This window comes from Hirundo rustica, chromosome 2 (assembly GCF_015227805.2).
Source record: "Hirundo rustica isolate bHirRus1 chromosome 2, bHirRus1.pri.v3, whole genome shotgun sequence".
NCBI lineage: Eukaryota > Metazoa > Chordata > Aves > Passeriformes > Hirundinidae > Hirundo > Hirundo rustica.
In genome coordinates, this window is record NC_053451.1 from 57,579,390 (window position 1) to 57,598,721 (window position 19,332).

Consider the following 19,332-nt stretch of genomic DNA (forward strand, 5'->3'; position numbering starts at 1 on the left):
GATACAGAGAATCCTTACCTCATTAGTTCTTGTGTTCACTGAGCTGCTTGTACATTCTGATGGTTGCTGTGCTTGTGATGTCATTACAAGGATCGAGTTTTCAGAGCAGGGGCAAGTCATCATCTAAAAAAACCCTAAATTGTACCTTGAGGTAGCTTCTGTAAAAGACACAGTTATTGATTGCTGTTGAGCAATTTCTATCCTTTTAATTATAAAACAGTTCTGAAATGCAGCCTGTCCCTCATATTCTGAATGGTGGTCAGGTTTGAAAAAAGTCCTTTGGAGTTCCCCAAGAACCTTCCTCTTAGATTTCAGGACAACCAGGCTTTTCTGGTGTGCAATAAGCATTTTTCTGAGAGAAAAGAACTGCCACTTCAGTTCTGGTATGTGAAAACTATACTGTTAAAATTCTTTTGGCTTTACAAACTATTTTGGTAAGCTATATAAAAATGTCTTCCTTTCTCTGATGTTTTTACATTTCAGTGTGTGCATTGTGGTGAGCTTTTTTCTGTCCTTCTTCCTGTTCTGACACTATATAACTTCATCTATATGCTTATACACTGTGATTTATGTCAAAATTGGGGTTTACAGTTTCATGTGTTTGTCGTATTTTGCATTGCTTGCCGTGGTTCAGCTATAGGAAAATCAATGAAAGGGTTGTCTTGTTCCTAAAGTGTTTTTGCCTTTTTTTTAAAGACAAAATTTATTTTTTTGTAGGTGCAGTGTGAAACCCTTGTAAGCATTCTGCGTAATATATTTGTTGCATAAAGGCACTACAGTGAGAGCAGTGCTGTGTGAAGTGTTTCTGCTCCCAGCCTCTGGTAGCTGCAGGTATTCCCTGGAGCAGGTATCCAGGTTACCATCCTTCCAGAGCTCTGGGAGCACAGGTGGGAGGCAGCAGCATCTGTCCTCTGATGAGCAAAACAGTCTCCTTGCTGCAGTGACAATAAATCTGAAAGTAAATGTTTAACAAATCCTTCTTGCCCTTTTAACAAGAATTAATATGTTTAATCTCACATTTAGTGACAAGGTTATATGATATAAACCCCCCTGTCAAATTTGTGGTTTATGTTAGACATTTAGAGTGAACAAAACTAATGATAGAGGGGGATCAGTGCAACTCTTGAGTTCTCATTATAGAGTTATGAAGATTTGTTTCTTGGAAGCAATTTTTAAAATTATTTTCAGCAACAGATTGCAAACTTAATTTCCTTCCTCTGATTTTTTAAATGCATTTTAGCTTCCATACCAGTCCATCAATACACAGCTAAAACCAATGTTTTCAGAGGATGCCTTGTACTATGCCTAGCTTATTGAAAAAACTTACTACTCATTACCAACCAGAATGCAGAAATAGCATAATTCAGTGAGAGATGTTGAGAGGTATTACCAGCTGTTCTTGTCTTAAGAGCAGACTTTATGCTACTTAACACAGGAACTTTAGAGGTGTACTTATTTCATTATATTCTAGAGAACAATTTCCAGTATTCAGGTATGCTTTGAAGATGGAAGAAAGCACATCAGAGTAAATTAGTGCCCAGGGGGTGGTGGTGGTGGTATCACTGTTATGAGGTGTCTTTCAACATTTCCTGAATCTGATTGTAAAAGGTTCATATATGTAGGTAAAGATATTTTGAAATTTTATTTTCCTGAGAAATAGAATTTTGAATAAAAACTTCAAACAGTTTCCAAGTTCCATACTTTTTAAATTTTGATCCTGTAAGCTGACAATCAGCTGTCAGCACAGTGTACATAGTAAGCTGCTTCTCAGGATTGCATTGCATTTAGAGAAAGAGCATTCTCTTTCTCTAAATTAATGATTGTTATATGCTTCTTAGTATTTGCTGTCTACTCCTACAGCAGATTTTCTTCATATACTAGTTCAAGAGAGAGGTTTTTGTTAGTACTGGAAACCTTTTACTTGAGCACATCCATAGTGTGTGTGTCTTAACATGAGTCAACAAGATTCTATGGATACTCAAAATATTTTGAAACCATATGAACAGAATGCGTATTTTCCTCTGGCTAGTAAAAATCAGTCATAAAGTCTTCATAGACTTATAATATGCAGAATCCAACCAGCCTGGCAAATAAGTTGTTTGTTAAAGCAAGTTCTGGCTGTGTCTCCAAGCTGCATTTAGACAAAATAGCATTTTGTTCATGCCAGGTATTGGACTGTCTGCTGGAGACTCAGGTTTTCTATTCAAGCAGGTTGGAGCAGATTTTTGACATGACCAATGACCTTCCTAGGGAAGAATGTTAGTAGAAAATTCGTTCTTTGTACATATTTTATGGAATGAGGAGAGAGGTATTTTATGTTGCCTGTTAGGTAATGTATGATGTCCTGAATGAAGAAAAAAATTCATTGCTTTTTTTAAAGAATTTGTGGTTCAGGGGAAGAGAAATAATCTGAGGTTTAGTCTTTGTTTAAGGGGCTTATTCCAGGTTCCTCTGATACTGATTATGGGGCTAGATATAAAAATATTGTCTCTTTAAGAAGGAAGCTTGATCTGGAGAGCTGTACCAGGATTTAGGAGTGCTTTTTTTTTCAGTAATGTTTGCCTGAGTCCAGATTAGATACATTAGTAATTAGGAATTGTTTCCATCTGTGCCTAATATGCCAGTTCTTAGTTATGCTTCTAAACTGCACAGAAGCATCCTAATTAGTCTTACTGTTTCATCTTAATTAGTCTTATTGTTTAATGTTGTAGTGGTTTAACACCAGCCAGAAATTAAACTGCAAATAAGCCTCTCCCCTTCCCCCTTCCCCTCTGGTGAGAAAGGAATGAAGCCCAAGATATGGGTTGAGATAGCAATTTACTGAAAGCAAACAGTAATGGCATAAGAAATGCACAGTAAAAGCAGCAATATTAACAACGCAAGTATACCAAAAAAGTACTTTACACACAAAAAAGTGTTCACCACCTCAGCTTAGTTCTGGCTTCCCCAGACAGAGACAAGATGGTGGGTGCTCCCACAGTCAGTGCTTCCCGTCCCTAGCGCCAAGACAATGAAAAGCAATGATGGACATTCCCCTGAAAGCCAGGTCACATTGCGCCATGCCACCTGTTTCTGGACAGCTCTGCTGGGACTCTGTTCCATGTGGCACTGCTGCTTTTGACCAGTCTGTGCCTCTTGGACTTGGTTTGGGCTGAGCTCCTCTTGCCCTGGTTTTGCTTCCATTTCATTCCCTGCAGCCTTCCCTTCCCACACTGGCACCATAAAACACTGGCTCTGCTGAGGTTTGACTTTGTGCCAACTCTGCTTCCAGACCGCCTTGCCACGCTCCACTGGGCTCAGCTGCTTTCATCACCCACAGCCACACTTTCCTGAGAGATGGGAAGGGGTGGGCAGGTGCAAGGGAGGGCAGGGTCCACACGCCTGGTCCTGCCATCCTCTACCAGAGAGAGAAAGTGGAGGCTGTCCCACTGCTGGTGTGAGCTCACCCTTTGCTTCTCCTGAAGCCATGACCTGTGTGGTATAGAACAGTAGCCTGGCCGTGCCCATGTGGCTTTGAGCTCCAACTGCTCTCCAAAACCAGGGCAAGTGTCTTCTGTATCTCCTCAGATGGGTGTCTGAGTCAGCTGGTGCTTTAAACCCATGCAGCAATTAATTTGTTGTGCTGAACTCATCTTTGTTCCTACTTTATCCGTATGCATTTGTCTTTTATACGTCTGCTTTCATATGTAATTTTTTGGTGGGTTATTTTTCTATTCTGGTGCTTCTTCATTATTCTCCTCTCTTCTTTCTCTCTGACCTATTTTTTTGGCATCTATTGTATTCATCAGAGATTTCCATGTAGTATTATATGACAGGTTCTTCTGTAGGAGTTTATAGGAGACATGCTGGGAAAAGATTTCATTTGTTCTCCCTTTGCAACTGTGCTTCTGTCTAAAATTGTGTTCAAATGTGATAGGAATGCAAAGGAAGATTCTGGTGCCTCTAAATGTTGCGTGTGCCCAAACCTGCCACATTATTATCAGCTTAAACTTCTGCAAATTGGAAGAAGGCAAGAATGCATTGTATTTCAGGGTCTTTTACTGGGCAGTAATTATGAATATTAGATATCAAGTGTACTTAATGTACTTGAGTTAATGTCATTGTAACAAAACTGCACAAAGCCATCGACACCAGAGGTTAGTTTTACATTTCGATTCCACGTTAAGAAACAGCCATATATAAACAACCAATAAAGTAGAAAAGAAACCATTTTCTAACCATAAGTCTCCAAAGGATTATCAAGTTAATGGCTGCATTTTTATTCTGGTTTTGTAGAAGACCATATTCAGTCAGGGAATATAATTTTAAATTAAAATAATCCTTTTAATTTTATCACACTTTAAAAAATCTGATTATTTGTGGCACTATTTTGCTTTTATCATCCATGTTTGGTTTCATCATTATATTATATTATTCCAATATATTATATTCTAATCAAACTAAAGTGATGTACTAAGGATGAATTAGGCTGGTGCATATTCAGAAAAATATAAAGGAATACTGGGCTTTTTTTCTAAATGTCTTAATATAATTGTAGATAGGTAAAACTACCCTGATTGTATGTTTTCTGTTAAAAATGGTATCCCAGAATTGTCTCATGGTGTTAAAATACCCGGAAATGCAGAATATTATGTGCCATCAAAAAGAAAGGATGCCACATATTTTTATATATACTGTGTTTAGTCTAAAATTTTGCAAGGTTTTATATAACTTTGTTGGTACAAAGTACTGGAACTTACTTCTGTCAGTCCCCATAATACTTAGGCAGTAAAACTCCAGGTCATGAATGTGTAGCACTGTTAAAGGTGCTCAGATGTCACCCTTCCTGATCACTACTGATAAGAGTCATGTTAAATCTTGCAGAAATAAGTGTTGTTTTGGGAAAGTCCTTGGAAGAACTTGGAGGTTTTTTCAGCAGGATTGAATTGATTATGCAATTTTTATTTCTATTAAAATGTTATGGGGCTTTATTTATTTTTTTTTTTTTTAAAGTGTGCAGTTCGTGCAGCTACTGAAGGCAGAATCCTTATTCTGGAAGGACTGGAGAAGGCTGAGCGGAATGTCCTGCCAGTGTTAAACAATTTGCTGGAGAATAGGGAAATGCAACTTGAAGATGGTCGTTTTCTCATGTCTGCAGATCGTTATGACAAACTTTTGCAGGTATGGAAATGCTATTTGGATTTTTTTTTTTCCCCTCCTCTTGGTAATGCTGGGATATTATTGTGAAAGAGAGCGTACTTCGGAGTCAAATGAGGGAAATCTCACCAAGGTTTCATTATTTTTTTCATGTCTATGTTGCCTACATAGGAAAAAGAGTAGTCCATGTTAACCTTGCACAAAGCTTGCGTGTTTCGAAAATGTGAAAACCACAGTGTGAGAATAACTCAAATGTCCTTGTGAAAAGATATTTAAGTTGAGATTATTGCCATGAAGTTTAGATAATGCTTCAGCATGGCAATAGCCTTGTTGCTAAGCTTTTAAAATATTAGGATACCAAGAGTGAAGTCAAGATGAGTATCTCTATGTTCAGTCACTATATTGGTGCTGTTTTGCCTTTAATTTACAGAAATATACATAAACAGCAGTCTAAACTATAGAAAATGGTTAGAGGCTTTTCCTTTGAGTGGAAATGGGATTTTAGCATCTGTTGTCATTACGGCTTGAGCCATTTTGATTTCTTTAAACTTTGAGTCCCACTGCTTGGGTGGATGCTCTTCAGGATTTTTTGACAGTTTCAGTAGCACTTTGCATCTCTGCTTCCATGTGCTGTAGTTTCCAGTCACGTATCTGACACCCGCTTGTGTGTCAGAAACTCATGTTTCTTTTTCACACCTTGGTTAGGTGCATGATTCAAACCCATGTGTCACAGCAAGGAAATTTCCAATAAGCCTTCAGTCACTGATCTTGATTGTATGAAGTTGCCACCTGTGCTGAAGTACCATAGTGAATTTCTGAATCTTATGCCTTTCATCTGTGGTTAAATTTCCTCTGATCCATGCCTTTTCAAAAAAAAAAAAAAAGTGATATTTAATTACTAAATGCAGTTACTGGAAGCATTATTATTTCAAAAACATGCTTTTAAAATGTAATTGTATTTAAAGAAAAAAAATGAGAATTTAAACTTAGATTTGGTTGTGAAACATCTCTCTTCCATTTAAACACTTTTCTAATGATTAAATGTTTCAAAATGAGTGCCTCAGGCACATTGATACTAGTTTATGAATTAAATCTCTTGCTACAATACTAAATCTAATATTTCTACTTTGTTGTTTGGGGACTATTGTATTAGACGAACTAATGTTCAATTTCGCTTCTGTGTGAATAATTGCTGTGCATTTAGGTCTGAAGGAAGTGTATTCAGGTATAGTTTCAGGGAGGACTTAACTGTGATGTGGATAGATAGAGAGCACTTCTGTATGCAAAGAATCCTTTGCTTGCCATAATACAACATTTAATGTCCTCATGAAGGAGACTAGTTCTGTGTTATTTCATATAATAAAGTACAAGTTGTGAATGAAGCTTCTAAAATGGAGATTTTAGTTGCCTTTACACTTATAAGAGAGGAAAAAAAACCTTGTTCATTGTAACACACTTCTAATATTTTAGAATAAAATATCTTTTGTGGTCAGTTTATTTTCTGTTCTTTGTAAAAAGAGTGTTGTATTTGTATGTTTTCACAAAATGTAATGTAAGATAACATTGCAGCTGGCACCATCATCTCTAGGGATTTTGGTCAGTATGCTACAGGTCTGCAAGCTATACCTAATTAGTAATTTTTCCTATGTTCATTTACAAAAACTAGGTTTTATGATCCATAGATTTGACCAGTTCAAGTCTTTCTAGTCACTCTGCATGAAAGATGAGAACATTTGAGAACATCACCACATTTAGGCTGAAGAATTGGGGCTTTTAGTTGAGCTGAAGCTTAGCCATCATAAGTTTTTAATGACACAGTGTGGGTTTTTTTCTTCCTGGTGCTTTGTTTTAATTTATTTAGGAGCATACAAAATCAGAGTTAGATGCATGGAAGATTGTTCGGGTTAGTGAAGATTTTCGAGTGATAGCCTTGGGCCTGCCAGTTCCTAAATACTCTGGTAACCCTTTGGATCCACCCCTTCGCTCTCGATTTCAAGCTAGAGATGTTTATCATCTGCCCTTTAAGGTGAGTGTGGTAGCAGAAGATTGGATCATTTGTATTGAGTAGAGATAATATTCTGATGTTATGTTTTACTTACCTCACCTCTGAAAAGAATTCTTGGGTAAGAAATTTATCTTAAAGTGCATTTTTCATATTTTCATAGTGCATAATAAATTTCTGACGTGCAGTCTGAGTTGCCATGGAATGCTGCAGCAGAAAAGTAACTTCCATAACATAGCCCTAAAAGAAAGGATTTGATCTTATTTTTTTTTCCTTAAATAAAATTGATTCTGTGTCAAGGAGTGAGTAGAATCTTCATGTTTAAATTAGAGGGAAAGATAGAAAATGCTTCATATTGTGACCTGTGACCTGCAGTATGATGCCAAAATTAATTTGCTCTGTGATTTTGCGTTTTATTTCCAGGACCATCTTCAGCTATTATATTCAATTGGATCAAACACTTCCACAGAGAGGTAATATTTCATAATTAAAAAAACCAAAACTGAATGATGAAGCTATGTCTTTTCAGGATTCCATGCTATTTTTGTCTCTGTCGCTGCATAGAGACCAGAAGTGAAGAAATTTATAATATGTGTGGACATAGGTTCGCACAGCTTTTTGTACGCAGCCCTCATATAATGAATCCTTAGTGCTTTAGAGCTTTGGTCACACCTTACTTGTGTGCACTCAGAATGAGTTTCAGCATCTTTTACTATATTTAACTGTTTATGCTTTAGTATTTTAAGTACAGATAGCATGTATAAAACTCTGTAATTACTTTTTTATATGCAGGATATCTCAGCTGCTGTCTTTTGCTACAACTCTCTGCTCTCAAGAATCTTCTACATTGGGACTTCCAGATTTTCCTTTAGACAGCTTATCTGCTGCAGTTCAGATTTTGGTATGTGCATACACGTGCTGTGAAACTGTATGGGTTTAAAAATTCTCAGAATTAGATCTGGTTTATTCATGTTGTTAGAAGATTAGCATGAATACTAAAAAACAAACAAACAAAACAAAACTCTGAAAAAACTAAGAATAGTTTGAGGGAGAGAAGTTTCAGTCAGATATCTCTGGATAATACTTTAACCAAACATATCGTATAATACTGAAGAACAAAGTATGGTATGACGTAAGATCTGTGTTGTTACTAAATGTATCTTAGTGCTCAATTTATTATTTTTCCTCCCTCTGGTAAATCACCTTGCCTGGCTTCAGGGCATCTACATTTTATGCGATGGCATTGAGGTAGTGAGTGGAGAGAAATAAAAAACACAAACTAAAAGTACTTTGGATTTAAATTTACACGTGAAAATCATATTGATTGCATTACAAAGACACCTGTTGCTCTCCACTGACACCTTAAAAGGACTCAAAACAAATGTGGGCATAGGAAACAGTTCAATTGTATGAGATGAAGCCTACGTTATGTCTTTGAGCTGACTGGTGGATTTAGAATAAAGAGAATTAGAGGATTATGTGAAGATGCAGGCTGTGCACTCAGTGCTTCCTGACAGCTACATCCAGAGGGAAATAGGAATTGTACATCTGCAGAGTTCACTGTGACAGGTCAGGACTAAAGCTGAGTCAGTCTTTTTGCTTTCCTGGATAGTCCCTTGTCCCTTGGACTTTATAATTACATGGTAAAAAGTCAAAGACAACATGGAAGGTGCTTTCTGAAGGAAGTCAGGGACATGAGATCGGTATAAAGAGAGAGGGGTTGGTGCCCTTTTGCATGCAGGAAGGTATGATCAACCCAGGAGGGTAAAATATCAGGAGAGTTTCTCAGACCCGCTCTCCAAGCTGCAGGTGTCTGTAGAAGGAACTCTGGATAATTCTCTGTTGTCTCATTTGCAGTCATTTTGCCTATGGTACTGCTCAGCAGCAGATCACTTTCTGCATATTTTATTGGATTGTATACATTAAAGCATATAATTTACTTGAGTTCCTGTGGTGCTCAATCCCCTCAATTGTGCTGGATACTTACAAGCAGAATTCATTTTCTGAATTAGGGGTCCTACATTAGATATTAGGAAGTGATGAAAATTCAAGTTCAGTGAAATGAAGTCGTATTTGGAGGGCTTTGGGAAAAAAATACTGTTGGATTTTTAAACAAATTGCAACTTCTTATTGCTTGAGCCACAAAGTGAAAAATTATTTTTAAATGAAAGCTAGATGGCTTTCAAAGTAACAGAAGGAAAATTGAGCCCTAAGCCATATCTAAACTATGGAGGGAAGGAAGCATTTTATTTTACATTAGAGAATGTGAAGTGTTACCATTGTATGACAGTGTCTTTTTTATGTAAATGGAAACTGTTTCTTTTAGAATTAGTTTTAATCACTTGGATTTCTGAGCTGTGCTCAGTGATTTCGAGCTACATCATTCTCCCTTTGTATGCTGGGTCAGTGCCACACTCTGCTTTTAATTTAGTTAGTCTAACTGTTTAAAAGTGAACATAGAGACTCTTCTGTCATAGAGTCGAACATTCCCAAAACATAATTTCTTAGTTTGAGAACTCCTGCCTGACAAAAGGGAATTTTTTTTGTAGGGTCTTGTTCTGAAGAGGCTAATTTTATACATTGCATTGTAATTATTACATTATTTGAGATAATGTGGAAAAATTACATGGTATTTCTTATATATAGATGGAGAGCTTTTAAAATGCAATAAAGGGCTCCCTGATCCTTGAAGCTCTACATCTACTATGGTGCAATAAATGCTTTGTCTTTACTGATTTTTTTAATGTGGAACATTATATGTAGTGTTATTGCTTATAAATTGAATTACGCATTCCATAAAATATGCACTACCTGGCTTCATTTCCAAGGAACTCTTCTTTCAGTTGTGTGCTTATGTAAATCCAAGTGTATAACTGAAAATCAGTTCATTTTATTTGAATAGTTTTATTTGCTTTGATGAAGGCTTAAAAAGATAGTGCCAGTCAAATTACTGTTTTCCACTAGTGTTACACGCAAGTAGTCCTTAAAAACTTGCAAGTCATTTTTGAAGTGAACAATCAATACTTAATCAATTAACTTAGAGTTTGAAACACCTTTTTTCTGCCAGGGAAGGATGTGCATAGTAGTCATAAATGTATTTCTCTTTCTTTATTGCTGCAGAAAAATAGTCAAATATTTTTATAGCTCAGGCAGCAATTGACAAAAGAATTAGTCCTTAAATCTAACAAGAAGATAGTAAAAAAAAATTTGTTGGGTTTTTTTTTTCTGTAGGAAGCACAAGCATACTTAGTTGTTCTTTTCAAAACAAGACAGTTTTGATCAAACTGTTCAGAAATTTCTATGAACTGATTTGTTAAGTAGAATTGGTACTATATAATAGAATCAAAATTAAATACTATAATTTGCTGTGGATCTGTAGATCATTATTGAAACACAGAGTTCTTGTCATATGGTTTCTTTTCTAGTAGTACTCTGAAACTCATTTTCCTATAGTGGGATTTGTCTCTCTTGGCCATATTTGTCTTTAGGTATTTGAGCCAATCACTTATGCATAGGAAAGAAAATAATTTTTAGGACGTAGCTCTTCTAATCTACTTTGGCCATTTAAATTGTAATGAATTATAGCTGAGAAGTACCTGTTTCAACATCTAGTCAAATACTGCTTGGATTGCCTTTGTATATTGCCCTTAGAGTCTTATTCTAAAGTTCTAAGTGGTGCAGAATTTTGGGTTAATGGCTGGTGACAAAATGAGCCAGTATTTTTTTCTTTTTTTTTTTTTTTTTTAATTTGAATTAGGATTCCTTTCCTATGATGTCAGTCCAGCATATTATTGACCGGCTTTACCCCTATAATCTTTTCCTCGGAAAGGAAGGCAGGACTGCAGTCAAAGACATGTTAAAAGTAAGTATTGCACAATATATTTATATTATAATTCCAGGGCGTGATGGGTTGTGGCAGTAGTTCTCCTGACTAATGGTATGTCCTGGTTTAGGGCAAATTTTGGGAGGACACTTCAGAAATCGCCTTTCCTAGAAAGCAAATTCAAGGGGCCCTTCCCCCTACTGGTTTGGGAGGTAAACCTATTTCAAGAGAAGTGGAAAAACCTGTTTATTTAACAAGTAAAGCACTCACAAACTTGGAAAATTGAATAATATTAAACAATGGAACCTCTCTCTCTTCTGAAGAGATGGTAAATTCAGAGAGAGTGTCCTTGTTGTGGGAGGTAGCTCAGCTCGCTCAGTCTCTTTTCAGTCCCTCCTGCACTGGAAAATGCCCATCCCGAGCCCTGGTGGGTCACAGGTGTGAGCTCCCAGTGGTTTTCTGGGTTTTCAGTCCAGGGCAGGGCTGAAGAGTTCCAAGAAAAAGAAAAAAAAGCCACAGTCTGGGGAAATTCTCTGCCTCAGCTAGCTAAAAAACTAACTAAAAGCAAAGGAGAGCTCTGTTCTGCTGTCCATGCTGCACACAAGACACACCGAGAGAGCGAGGAATGCAGGACAGTGGAAATGAAGCTTTTGCACACACGAACTGTGCGCCACTGCTTCTCCCTCCTTTCGCTCTTGGATCTGGTTTTAAAGGTGCTGAACTTATTTCTGGGCTAAACAGACAATTGGGAATACACCTCAGCATCATAACGTCACCTCAGAACATGGTACTTAATTACCTCTGTCTAAAACCAGAAATCTTTGGTAAATTAAATGGCTACATTATTGCTGATGTTTAAAACTTTCATAGCAGTATTTAAAAATCCCTCATAAACTAGATAATTTCATTATAGTGAAAGGTGAAACCTCTAGAGTCTTTGGAATATTTAGACCTTCAGTTAAAGACTACAGAAATGTCCTCATTGTATAATAATTGGTTAATTAATTTGAAAGTAGTTACTTGTATGGTTAAGGTAGTCAAATGCTTAAAAAATACCTCTGGCATTTGACGTTTAAGAGAAGAATTAAGAAAGACTGTAGATATCAAACGCACAAAATACATCCACGGTTGCATGATTATAGATTGTATTAGTCTCTGGATTTGGTCTGTGCTATTTTTTGTTGCTTGCTGTTGGTCAGGTCTGTTTTGTTGGTTTGTCCATGTTTAATAGTAGCTTACAAAGCCTCTAATTATGATGGGTTATTTAATTTATCTTCTAAAACTTAAGCACAGCGTCAGCTGTCTTTAACTTTTTAGTATTTTGTTGGAGTTACATATGTTGCTGTAAATTAGCATTAAAGCGTTTTATTCAGCTCTTTCAGTCCTGAAAATTAGATATTATTTCTATATTCATGGTTGGAAATAACAAACTTTGTAGCTCGCAAATATTTGGTTTCCCTGAAACCAAGCTTGTGTGTCAGGGAAATGTTTGCAGCTCATCCCTATTGACGTGTTCTTTTCCCCTTCTCCCCCCTCTTTTTTGCACTGGAGTTCGGTCCTGTATTCCCTATGTAACTGGGCTGCTCTCCTCCTCGTCTTCCTCAGTTTTGGGTTGGACAGGCCTTACATTTGATTAGGAGGTTGTCCTGAATGACTTGCTAGCTTTTCTGAACTGTCAAAGCTGACTCCTGTGGTGTCCTACCTACCACTTCTCTGAATAAGCCAATATTGCCTGAAGTCCAGGACGTGAAGTCATTTGTCACTTGCTTTCAACTGTTGCACAGAAACTTCCACCTGAATGTGAGGAAGAACTTCTTTACTGTGCGGGTAACGCAGCAGTGGAACAGGTTGCCCTGAGACATTGTGTAATCTCCCTCGCTGGAGATATTCTAGAACCATATGGACCCAGTCCTGTGCCGTGTGCTCTGGGATGACCCTGCTTGAGCAGAGGTTGGACCAGATGACCCACTGTGGTCCCTTCCAACCTGACCCATTCGGTGGTTCTGTGTCATGCTTTCCTTCCACCACAGTTTGGAGTGATTGAAGTTGCCTATAAAACAATTGTCCCTGTGGAAATAGACTTCTATCTGTTAGCAGAGCAGTAACAGTCACTTCTATCTTAATATGCCTTTATTTCAAATACTTTGTCATTTTGTTTATTCCTTCAGTTACAGAAGGTGCATGTCTTTGTTTCAATACAATCAGCTTAATTTTTTATTTCTTTTCTTTAACTTTGTGTTGGACATGCTTTTGCTTCTGCTGTGTAAGACAGATTGATTTGGTTCATAAAATTTACTTTCTCAATAATAATCTACTTTTAAATACCTCATTTATAGATTTTTCTGTGTTAATTTTTCCTCTTTTTTAAAAACATCTTCCTCCATTACCTTCACAAACTTACTGTGTCAATAAGTACATATAATCTTACTAGGAATTCTATTCTATTTACACACCACAAATCTTGTTAAGCAGTGAACCTTAAGAAACACAGAAAATAACTGGTTGTATTGAGGACCACCTGTTTATAATGATGTTATAATAATAGCAGCTCCAGAACTGTATAAGTTTTAGTAAGAGATTTTTTTTTTTGTTCTATAAGAATGGTGAGGGAGAGGAGTCTAGCAGAAGCAAGACTTCCCTTTTCTATGCGTTTCCTAAGAGTGTCCATGTAATAACTGCCTCTGAATACTTCTTTCTATGTAAAAGGAAATGTTAATCTTAACTGGGTGGTAACAAGAGTTGAAAAAAATACTGAAAGTGTGTTGGCATTGATGGATTCATTTGTGTATTCAGTCACTTCTTTACAGCAGCTAACATTTAAAGAAAAAACCCCAGATTTCAGATAATGGAATGTAATGTTTAGGTATCAGACTCAGAGGCAGATATGGGGATATAGTAATACAGCTGATAACATACCCTAATTTCAGGATGTCTTCCCTTCCAGTCAGCTCTTGGAGCTGAGAAGTGAGATAGCCAGTGGTTATGCCAAACTGCCTGTTTTGGCAGCTATTAGATGCTGTGCTGTGCATGTTTCCTGAAGAGATCATGTTCTTAAGGCACTGTCTTCCCAAATGTTATCTTCAACATGGAGAAATCCTTTCCTTATACACTTTGCTTACTGAGGCCACACCAAGATCTAGGCATTACTTTTAATTCTTATTCTCAGTAATGCAATAATGTGACATATTGACTTATACCTTCCCTGGGAGCGAAGGTAGTTTCTTGGGAGTGCTTGTGGATAAGAAACTTGACGTGACCCAGCAATGTGAGCTTTGAGCCCAGAAAGCCAGCTGTCCTCTGGGCTGCATCAAAAGCAGCTTGGCTAGCAGGTTGAGAGCGGGGATTCTGCCCCTCTGTTCCTCTCTGGTACCCCACCTGGAATAATTGAAGAAAACCCCATCTGGAATAATTGAAGAAAAAAGGATGTCTATCAATCAACTTTTTAATTTGATTGGAATGTAACTCCTTGTTTCCAACTAGTTAGCATAAAAAAAGACGTTTAAAGGTTGCACACTAATCCAGCATCAGCAGTGGTCTTTAGAGTTGCTTAACATACAAAAACATTTGTACAAGTGCTACAGTTTGCAGCATTCATTAGTTCGCTAGCTTGCAACAGACAGGACAAAAGTACCGAAATAAACTTGCTGATGATGCCTTTGTTTACCCTTATTTAAAGTTTCTGCACTTTGGCAACTGTATCAATTTGTATTCTGGTTCTTAAAGATTATCCTTAACTTAGAAGATCTGACAAAGGAAAATATGAGTTGGTTGGAATTTTTGCCTTCAAAATTACTCTGTGCATTCATGAAATACTGATAAATTATTTTGACTGACAGATGAACATTTGAAATATAATTGTAGAACTTAAAAGTATTTAAGGTTTTTCTCTGCAAGACTGAGATATGGAGAAATCACTTGATTTCAAGGAAAACGGCTTTTAGTTAAACATTGTCAAAGAGTAAACTTGAGCATGCGTGATGTGCTTCCCACTGCACTGGAGTTTTCTGTATGCAGCTGAGAGGCTTTTATAAAACTGATTGGCTTCATTTAGACTGAGCATAATGGTGAATGAGAGGCTCCACATTTTCCATGCTTACTCCTTCATTGTCCCATAAACTTTTAGTATTTTACTCCAGGTTCATTGGATGTTTTGGGTTTACTCTTTTAATTCTCACATACCTATTGTGTGCCTTTTTTCAATGTTGGGAACACCCCACTGTTTGGATTTTTTTACCTTCTCATCAGGAGAATCTTTCCATGAGATTTTAGAAAATACATACAGAGTGGTTTTGTCTTAATAAATGAGCAAGTCACTTTTAGCCTATATCCTTTTTTAGCTTCACTCTAAAGCCCTATCATTTTTCTTCATTTTTTTCATGCTTTGATTAATTCTGTGTTTACTGTCTTGATCTTATATAAAATAAAATGGTTTTTGTTGCCTTTAGTAATTTTTGTATTGCTTGCACACACACTTGAATCTTACCTGACCTCCTCATTGAAAACTGTTTCTTTGCCTCACAGTACGTAGGAATGCTTGTAAGACTGGAAATCTATTTCATGTCTAGACAAGAAAGAATTCTTCTGAGTTCTTTTCTCTTCTAAGATATTTCTGTTGCAAATTTTGTTCTAAGGATGGATTTGTTCCTCTCTTACTCCTTCCAAAGGATTTTATAATCTTTGGAGTTTTGCATTAATAGATGCTCTTAGTGCCAATAAATACCATTGTAGTAGAATCTGTCAGACTTGGTCTATCAATCCATCCTATCTTGTATTTGCCTTTCCTATTTTGCTCCTTGTGAAGCAGTTCAGTCCTCTGGTTCTTTGGAGAATTCTTCTTCTTTCCCATGCAGAGAATCTTCCAGCCTTTGGATGCCTCTTCTGAATAGTCTGGCTGCCTTGTGGGTTCAGCCAAGTGGTCATCTGTAGCTATGGCTCATTTAAGCTCTATATTCCTTTGGCCAGCTGGATTACTGGTGTATTCTTTGCATTTTCCATTTTGAGATGTTGCCGATCATTAGATGCTTCCAAGTAGTCAGAATTCCTCTTCCTTTCTTCCCCCCCAAACTTTTGCAGTTTGTCTTTTCTCACATGTTCTTAGGCATGCAGAATGTGGCCTTATGATTATGAGGTGCCAAACCACTTCCATGGTTGTTGGTGACTGGTCTATTCTTTTTGCTTTCCTCTGAGTTGATGGGGCTGCCTGCTTCTGACTCTCCAAGCATCTCTTGAATTTTCTGGTACTGAATGTACTTGGTAGTTGTTCTCTCAAACCACAAATATTTCTTCCTTTGCAGCTATCAGCTTGAACATTTTATAGAGGAAGTTGTTTCTGGCTTAGCAGAAGTGTTTAATGTGATGTATATTCATTTTATGCCTGTCATAATTCTCAGTGAAGAACTCTGTCAAAGACACCAGCCTTGGTCTGAAAGCCACAGGCAGTTTTTCTTACTGCTTCTGTTCAGGCGTAAGTGTGGAATTTACTAGAGGAGTGAGGTTGTTTAATTACTTGAGTATTCAGTTCAGCAACTATGTAATTACATGTGATAAATTCAAGTTCAGTCGGATTAATTCATCTAAATTCAGTAACAATTTACACATAGACGTTCCTCTTTCACTGTCCTGACTTAATGTCTAAAATACTACAGAACCCTCAACAACAATAAAGAACAACAAAGAAAATGCCACCAAAACAAAAAAAAAAAAAAAACAAACAACCCAGCCAATCAAAAAAACCCTTAGAAATTTTAAACTCCCAAGACCTTTGTACACAAAGTTCTGTTGTTGCTGTCTCTAAATCCTTGTTACCCAGTATCCAGTGTCTGCTGGTGCAGGTAATCTTGCTCAGTTATTTTCTCTTGTTGGTAGGGGATTTAGTATACAAGCAGTTGGCAATTTTGTATATAAGCCCACTTGACTCTATCCTAAATACCATTAACTTAGTAAGAATATTGCAATTTATTAATGAAGAAAGAGAGAGAACATTTAGTAGTTGTTTTCACAGAATCGCAGTTGGAGTGTTTCTTAGAATCATACTTGGAGATAGTACTCAGTAGGCCTTCCTATCCTGTCTTGTTGTTTAAGAATTTAATGGTATCTGAAACAGACTCAGCTGTTGCAATATGAATGTAATTTGGTGCAGCCATTTACTAAAGCGTGTTTATCTTAAATACATGTTTAAACGTAGTATTTTTGTAGGCTTTTGCTCCAAAGTGGAAATTTAAAAAGTGATGAAGAGGAAAAGTTTTTGTGGCAATCCATCTCAGTTTTCTTTTTGAACTTTAGTAAGGCAGTGCTATGAATCCTAGTAGTAATAATACTGTATGCCTTTTAGGAGTGATTTTACATTAATGACTTCTGTTTAAAACACATTTTCTAAGAATTATAAGAAGTTGAACAGTATGCCTTTTTCTCTTGTTTACTCAACTTTCACTCTGTTGAATAAAATGGCTCTAAGAATTCAGTAGCTCCAGTTATTGGGGCTTTTTTGTGTATAAAGTCTCCATTATGACTCTGCTTATTGAACATTTTTTAAATGGTTTTTGTGCTTTCAATGTACAGCAAAAATAAAGGGTATAATGCTCAAAAGAGGATAGAGAAAACATATGTCCTGTTTTATGTCCTTGATATACCCAGAGCATGCTGGAGGCTTAATTTGTACAGGTTGTCCTCAAATCTCATTTTATGTAGCAGCTATATAACTGAGTAAATGCAGTGTTTGCTGGTTATTTCTATTGGTAGTCTGATGTTTAAATCTACAACTGGTTCTAATGAGCTGCAGAGATAGGTGATATTACTACACGTGCTAAAGGCTATGGTTCATTTCTTATGTTATTTTAGACTGTCAGGCTAAGACTTGGCAAAGTCACCATGTGACATTTACACTTTGTCTGTCACTACACTCTGAATAAGTAGTTGGTATACAATCTCTCTGCTTTGGTTTTAAATGTAAAATATATAGGCCACCAAGAATATGAACACAGGTATCTGCAGTAAAAGTTGGAGTAAATGAATTTAGGACTTCACAAGAAATTGATCATGAATATGCTTCTGGCATTAATTTAGAAGGAACAGGGTTGTTTTTTTTTTAAAACCAGAAAGTTGTATTTAATAATTAATTTCCTCACCCCTGAATTTTACAGCGCTTTGAACTTCAAGATTCAGAAAAACACTTGTTTCCCAGGAAGATTACTCGAGTAGAATGTGTACATGGAAACAAACCCTTCAAGGCTGATGTAACTGTCCAAATTGGTGAAAAAGAAGTGACATTCCAGGTATGAATTTATATATTCATCAATACTAAAAGTTATTTGCACTGAACTTTTTTTTTTTTTTTTTTTTTTTTTTTTTTTTTTTTTTTTTTTTTTTTTTGGTGGAATAGCACATGGTATTTATTGGAGACACATTTAGATACTGTAATACTAGTTTATGGATACACATGATTTTATTTATAGATAAACTCATTGTTTTCTCCATGTGAATCATTACAGTTTGGATGAAAAAGAAAAGCCTTTCAATTTCTTTTTGTTGTTGTTGTTTTATTGGATTAGAATAGCAGAGAGTACTTTTGATGCTCTTAATGTTGCTTTCCCTTTTTCTTTTTGTAAAAACAAGTCTGTCTTTGTTTACACTTCAAATAAAATCTAATGAGTGCTTGGTAATGTTCCGACACAGGATGTTGGGAAAATGGAACAAAGTAATCACATCCAAAATGATTAGTTTGAGTTTCTTCCAATGAAGTTTATGACCTGCTAGGTGATGAAATAAGTTCTTAATCAGGAAACAGATGCTGATCTGAGAATTTGAGGTTAATGTTGAATTTGGAGAGTCTAGAGAGTCTGTAAAGAAGGTGAACTAGTGGGAGTCAGAGAGATTATAACATTGGTGAGAAATATCCTAAGAGAGTTTGTACCATAACGAAGTAAAAAGGGGAATAACAGCAAATGGGATTTTTTCAGGAAGAGTGGAGTCTGTAGGAACTTGATTAAATTCTTTCCTGAAGCAAAATTTTTTGTTTTCATTTGACATATAGGTGATACATTCAAAAAGTACTTCTGCAGAATCTCTTAGGCTTTCTGAACAGGAGGGCATTAGGAGTTTGCAGATGAAACAGTTTCTAGACTAGAGCCGGAAGTGGAAGTGTAGAGCAAGTGCCTTAATGTGGTGAACTATTGAAACTCTCCAAAGTTCAGGTCAAAATAGTTCCTTCAGATTTTCACAGTACTAATTGCTCTAGCTCTTCCATGTTTCTCTGATGAGCAGTGAATATTGGTGACTTTTTATTTGTCTCTTATGTACGGTCTGAAGTTCTTTGCATACCTCAATGCTGTAATTGTATTGATTCACATTTCGTTAAAATTTTTTTTGTGAAGAA

General features: G+C 36.5%; 1 protein-coding gene across 2 annotated transcripts in view; it reads left to right on the plus strand.

Moving 5' to 3' along the window:
• VWA8 (von Willebrand factor A domain containing 8) overlaps positions 1-19,332 on the plus strand; it is a 189,629-nt gene that overhangs the window by 33,355 nt on the left and 136,942 nt on the right. For both annotated transcript variants that reach the window (XM_040054627.2, XM_040054626.2), the window contains exons 5-10: positions 4,993-5,160; positions 6,998-7,162; positions 7,562-7,611; positions 7,931-8,039; positions 10,896-11,000; positions 18,101-18,232. In XM_040054627.2, the coding sequence (XP_039910561.1) occupies positions 4,993-5,160; positions 6,998-7,162; positions 7,562-7,611; positions 7,931-8,039; positions 10,896-11,000; positions 18,101-18,232 (729 nt within the window). The remainder of the gene's footprint in view (positions 1-4,992; positions 5,161-6,997; positions 7,163-7,561; positions 7,612-7,930; positions 8,040-10,895; positions 11,001-18,100; positions 18,233-19,332) is intronic.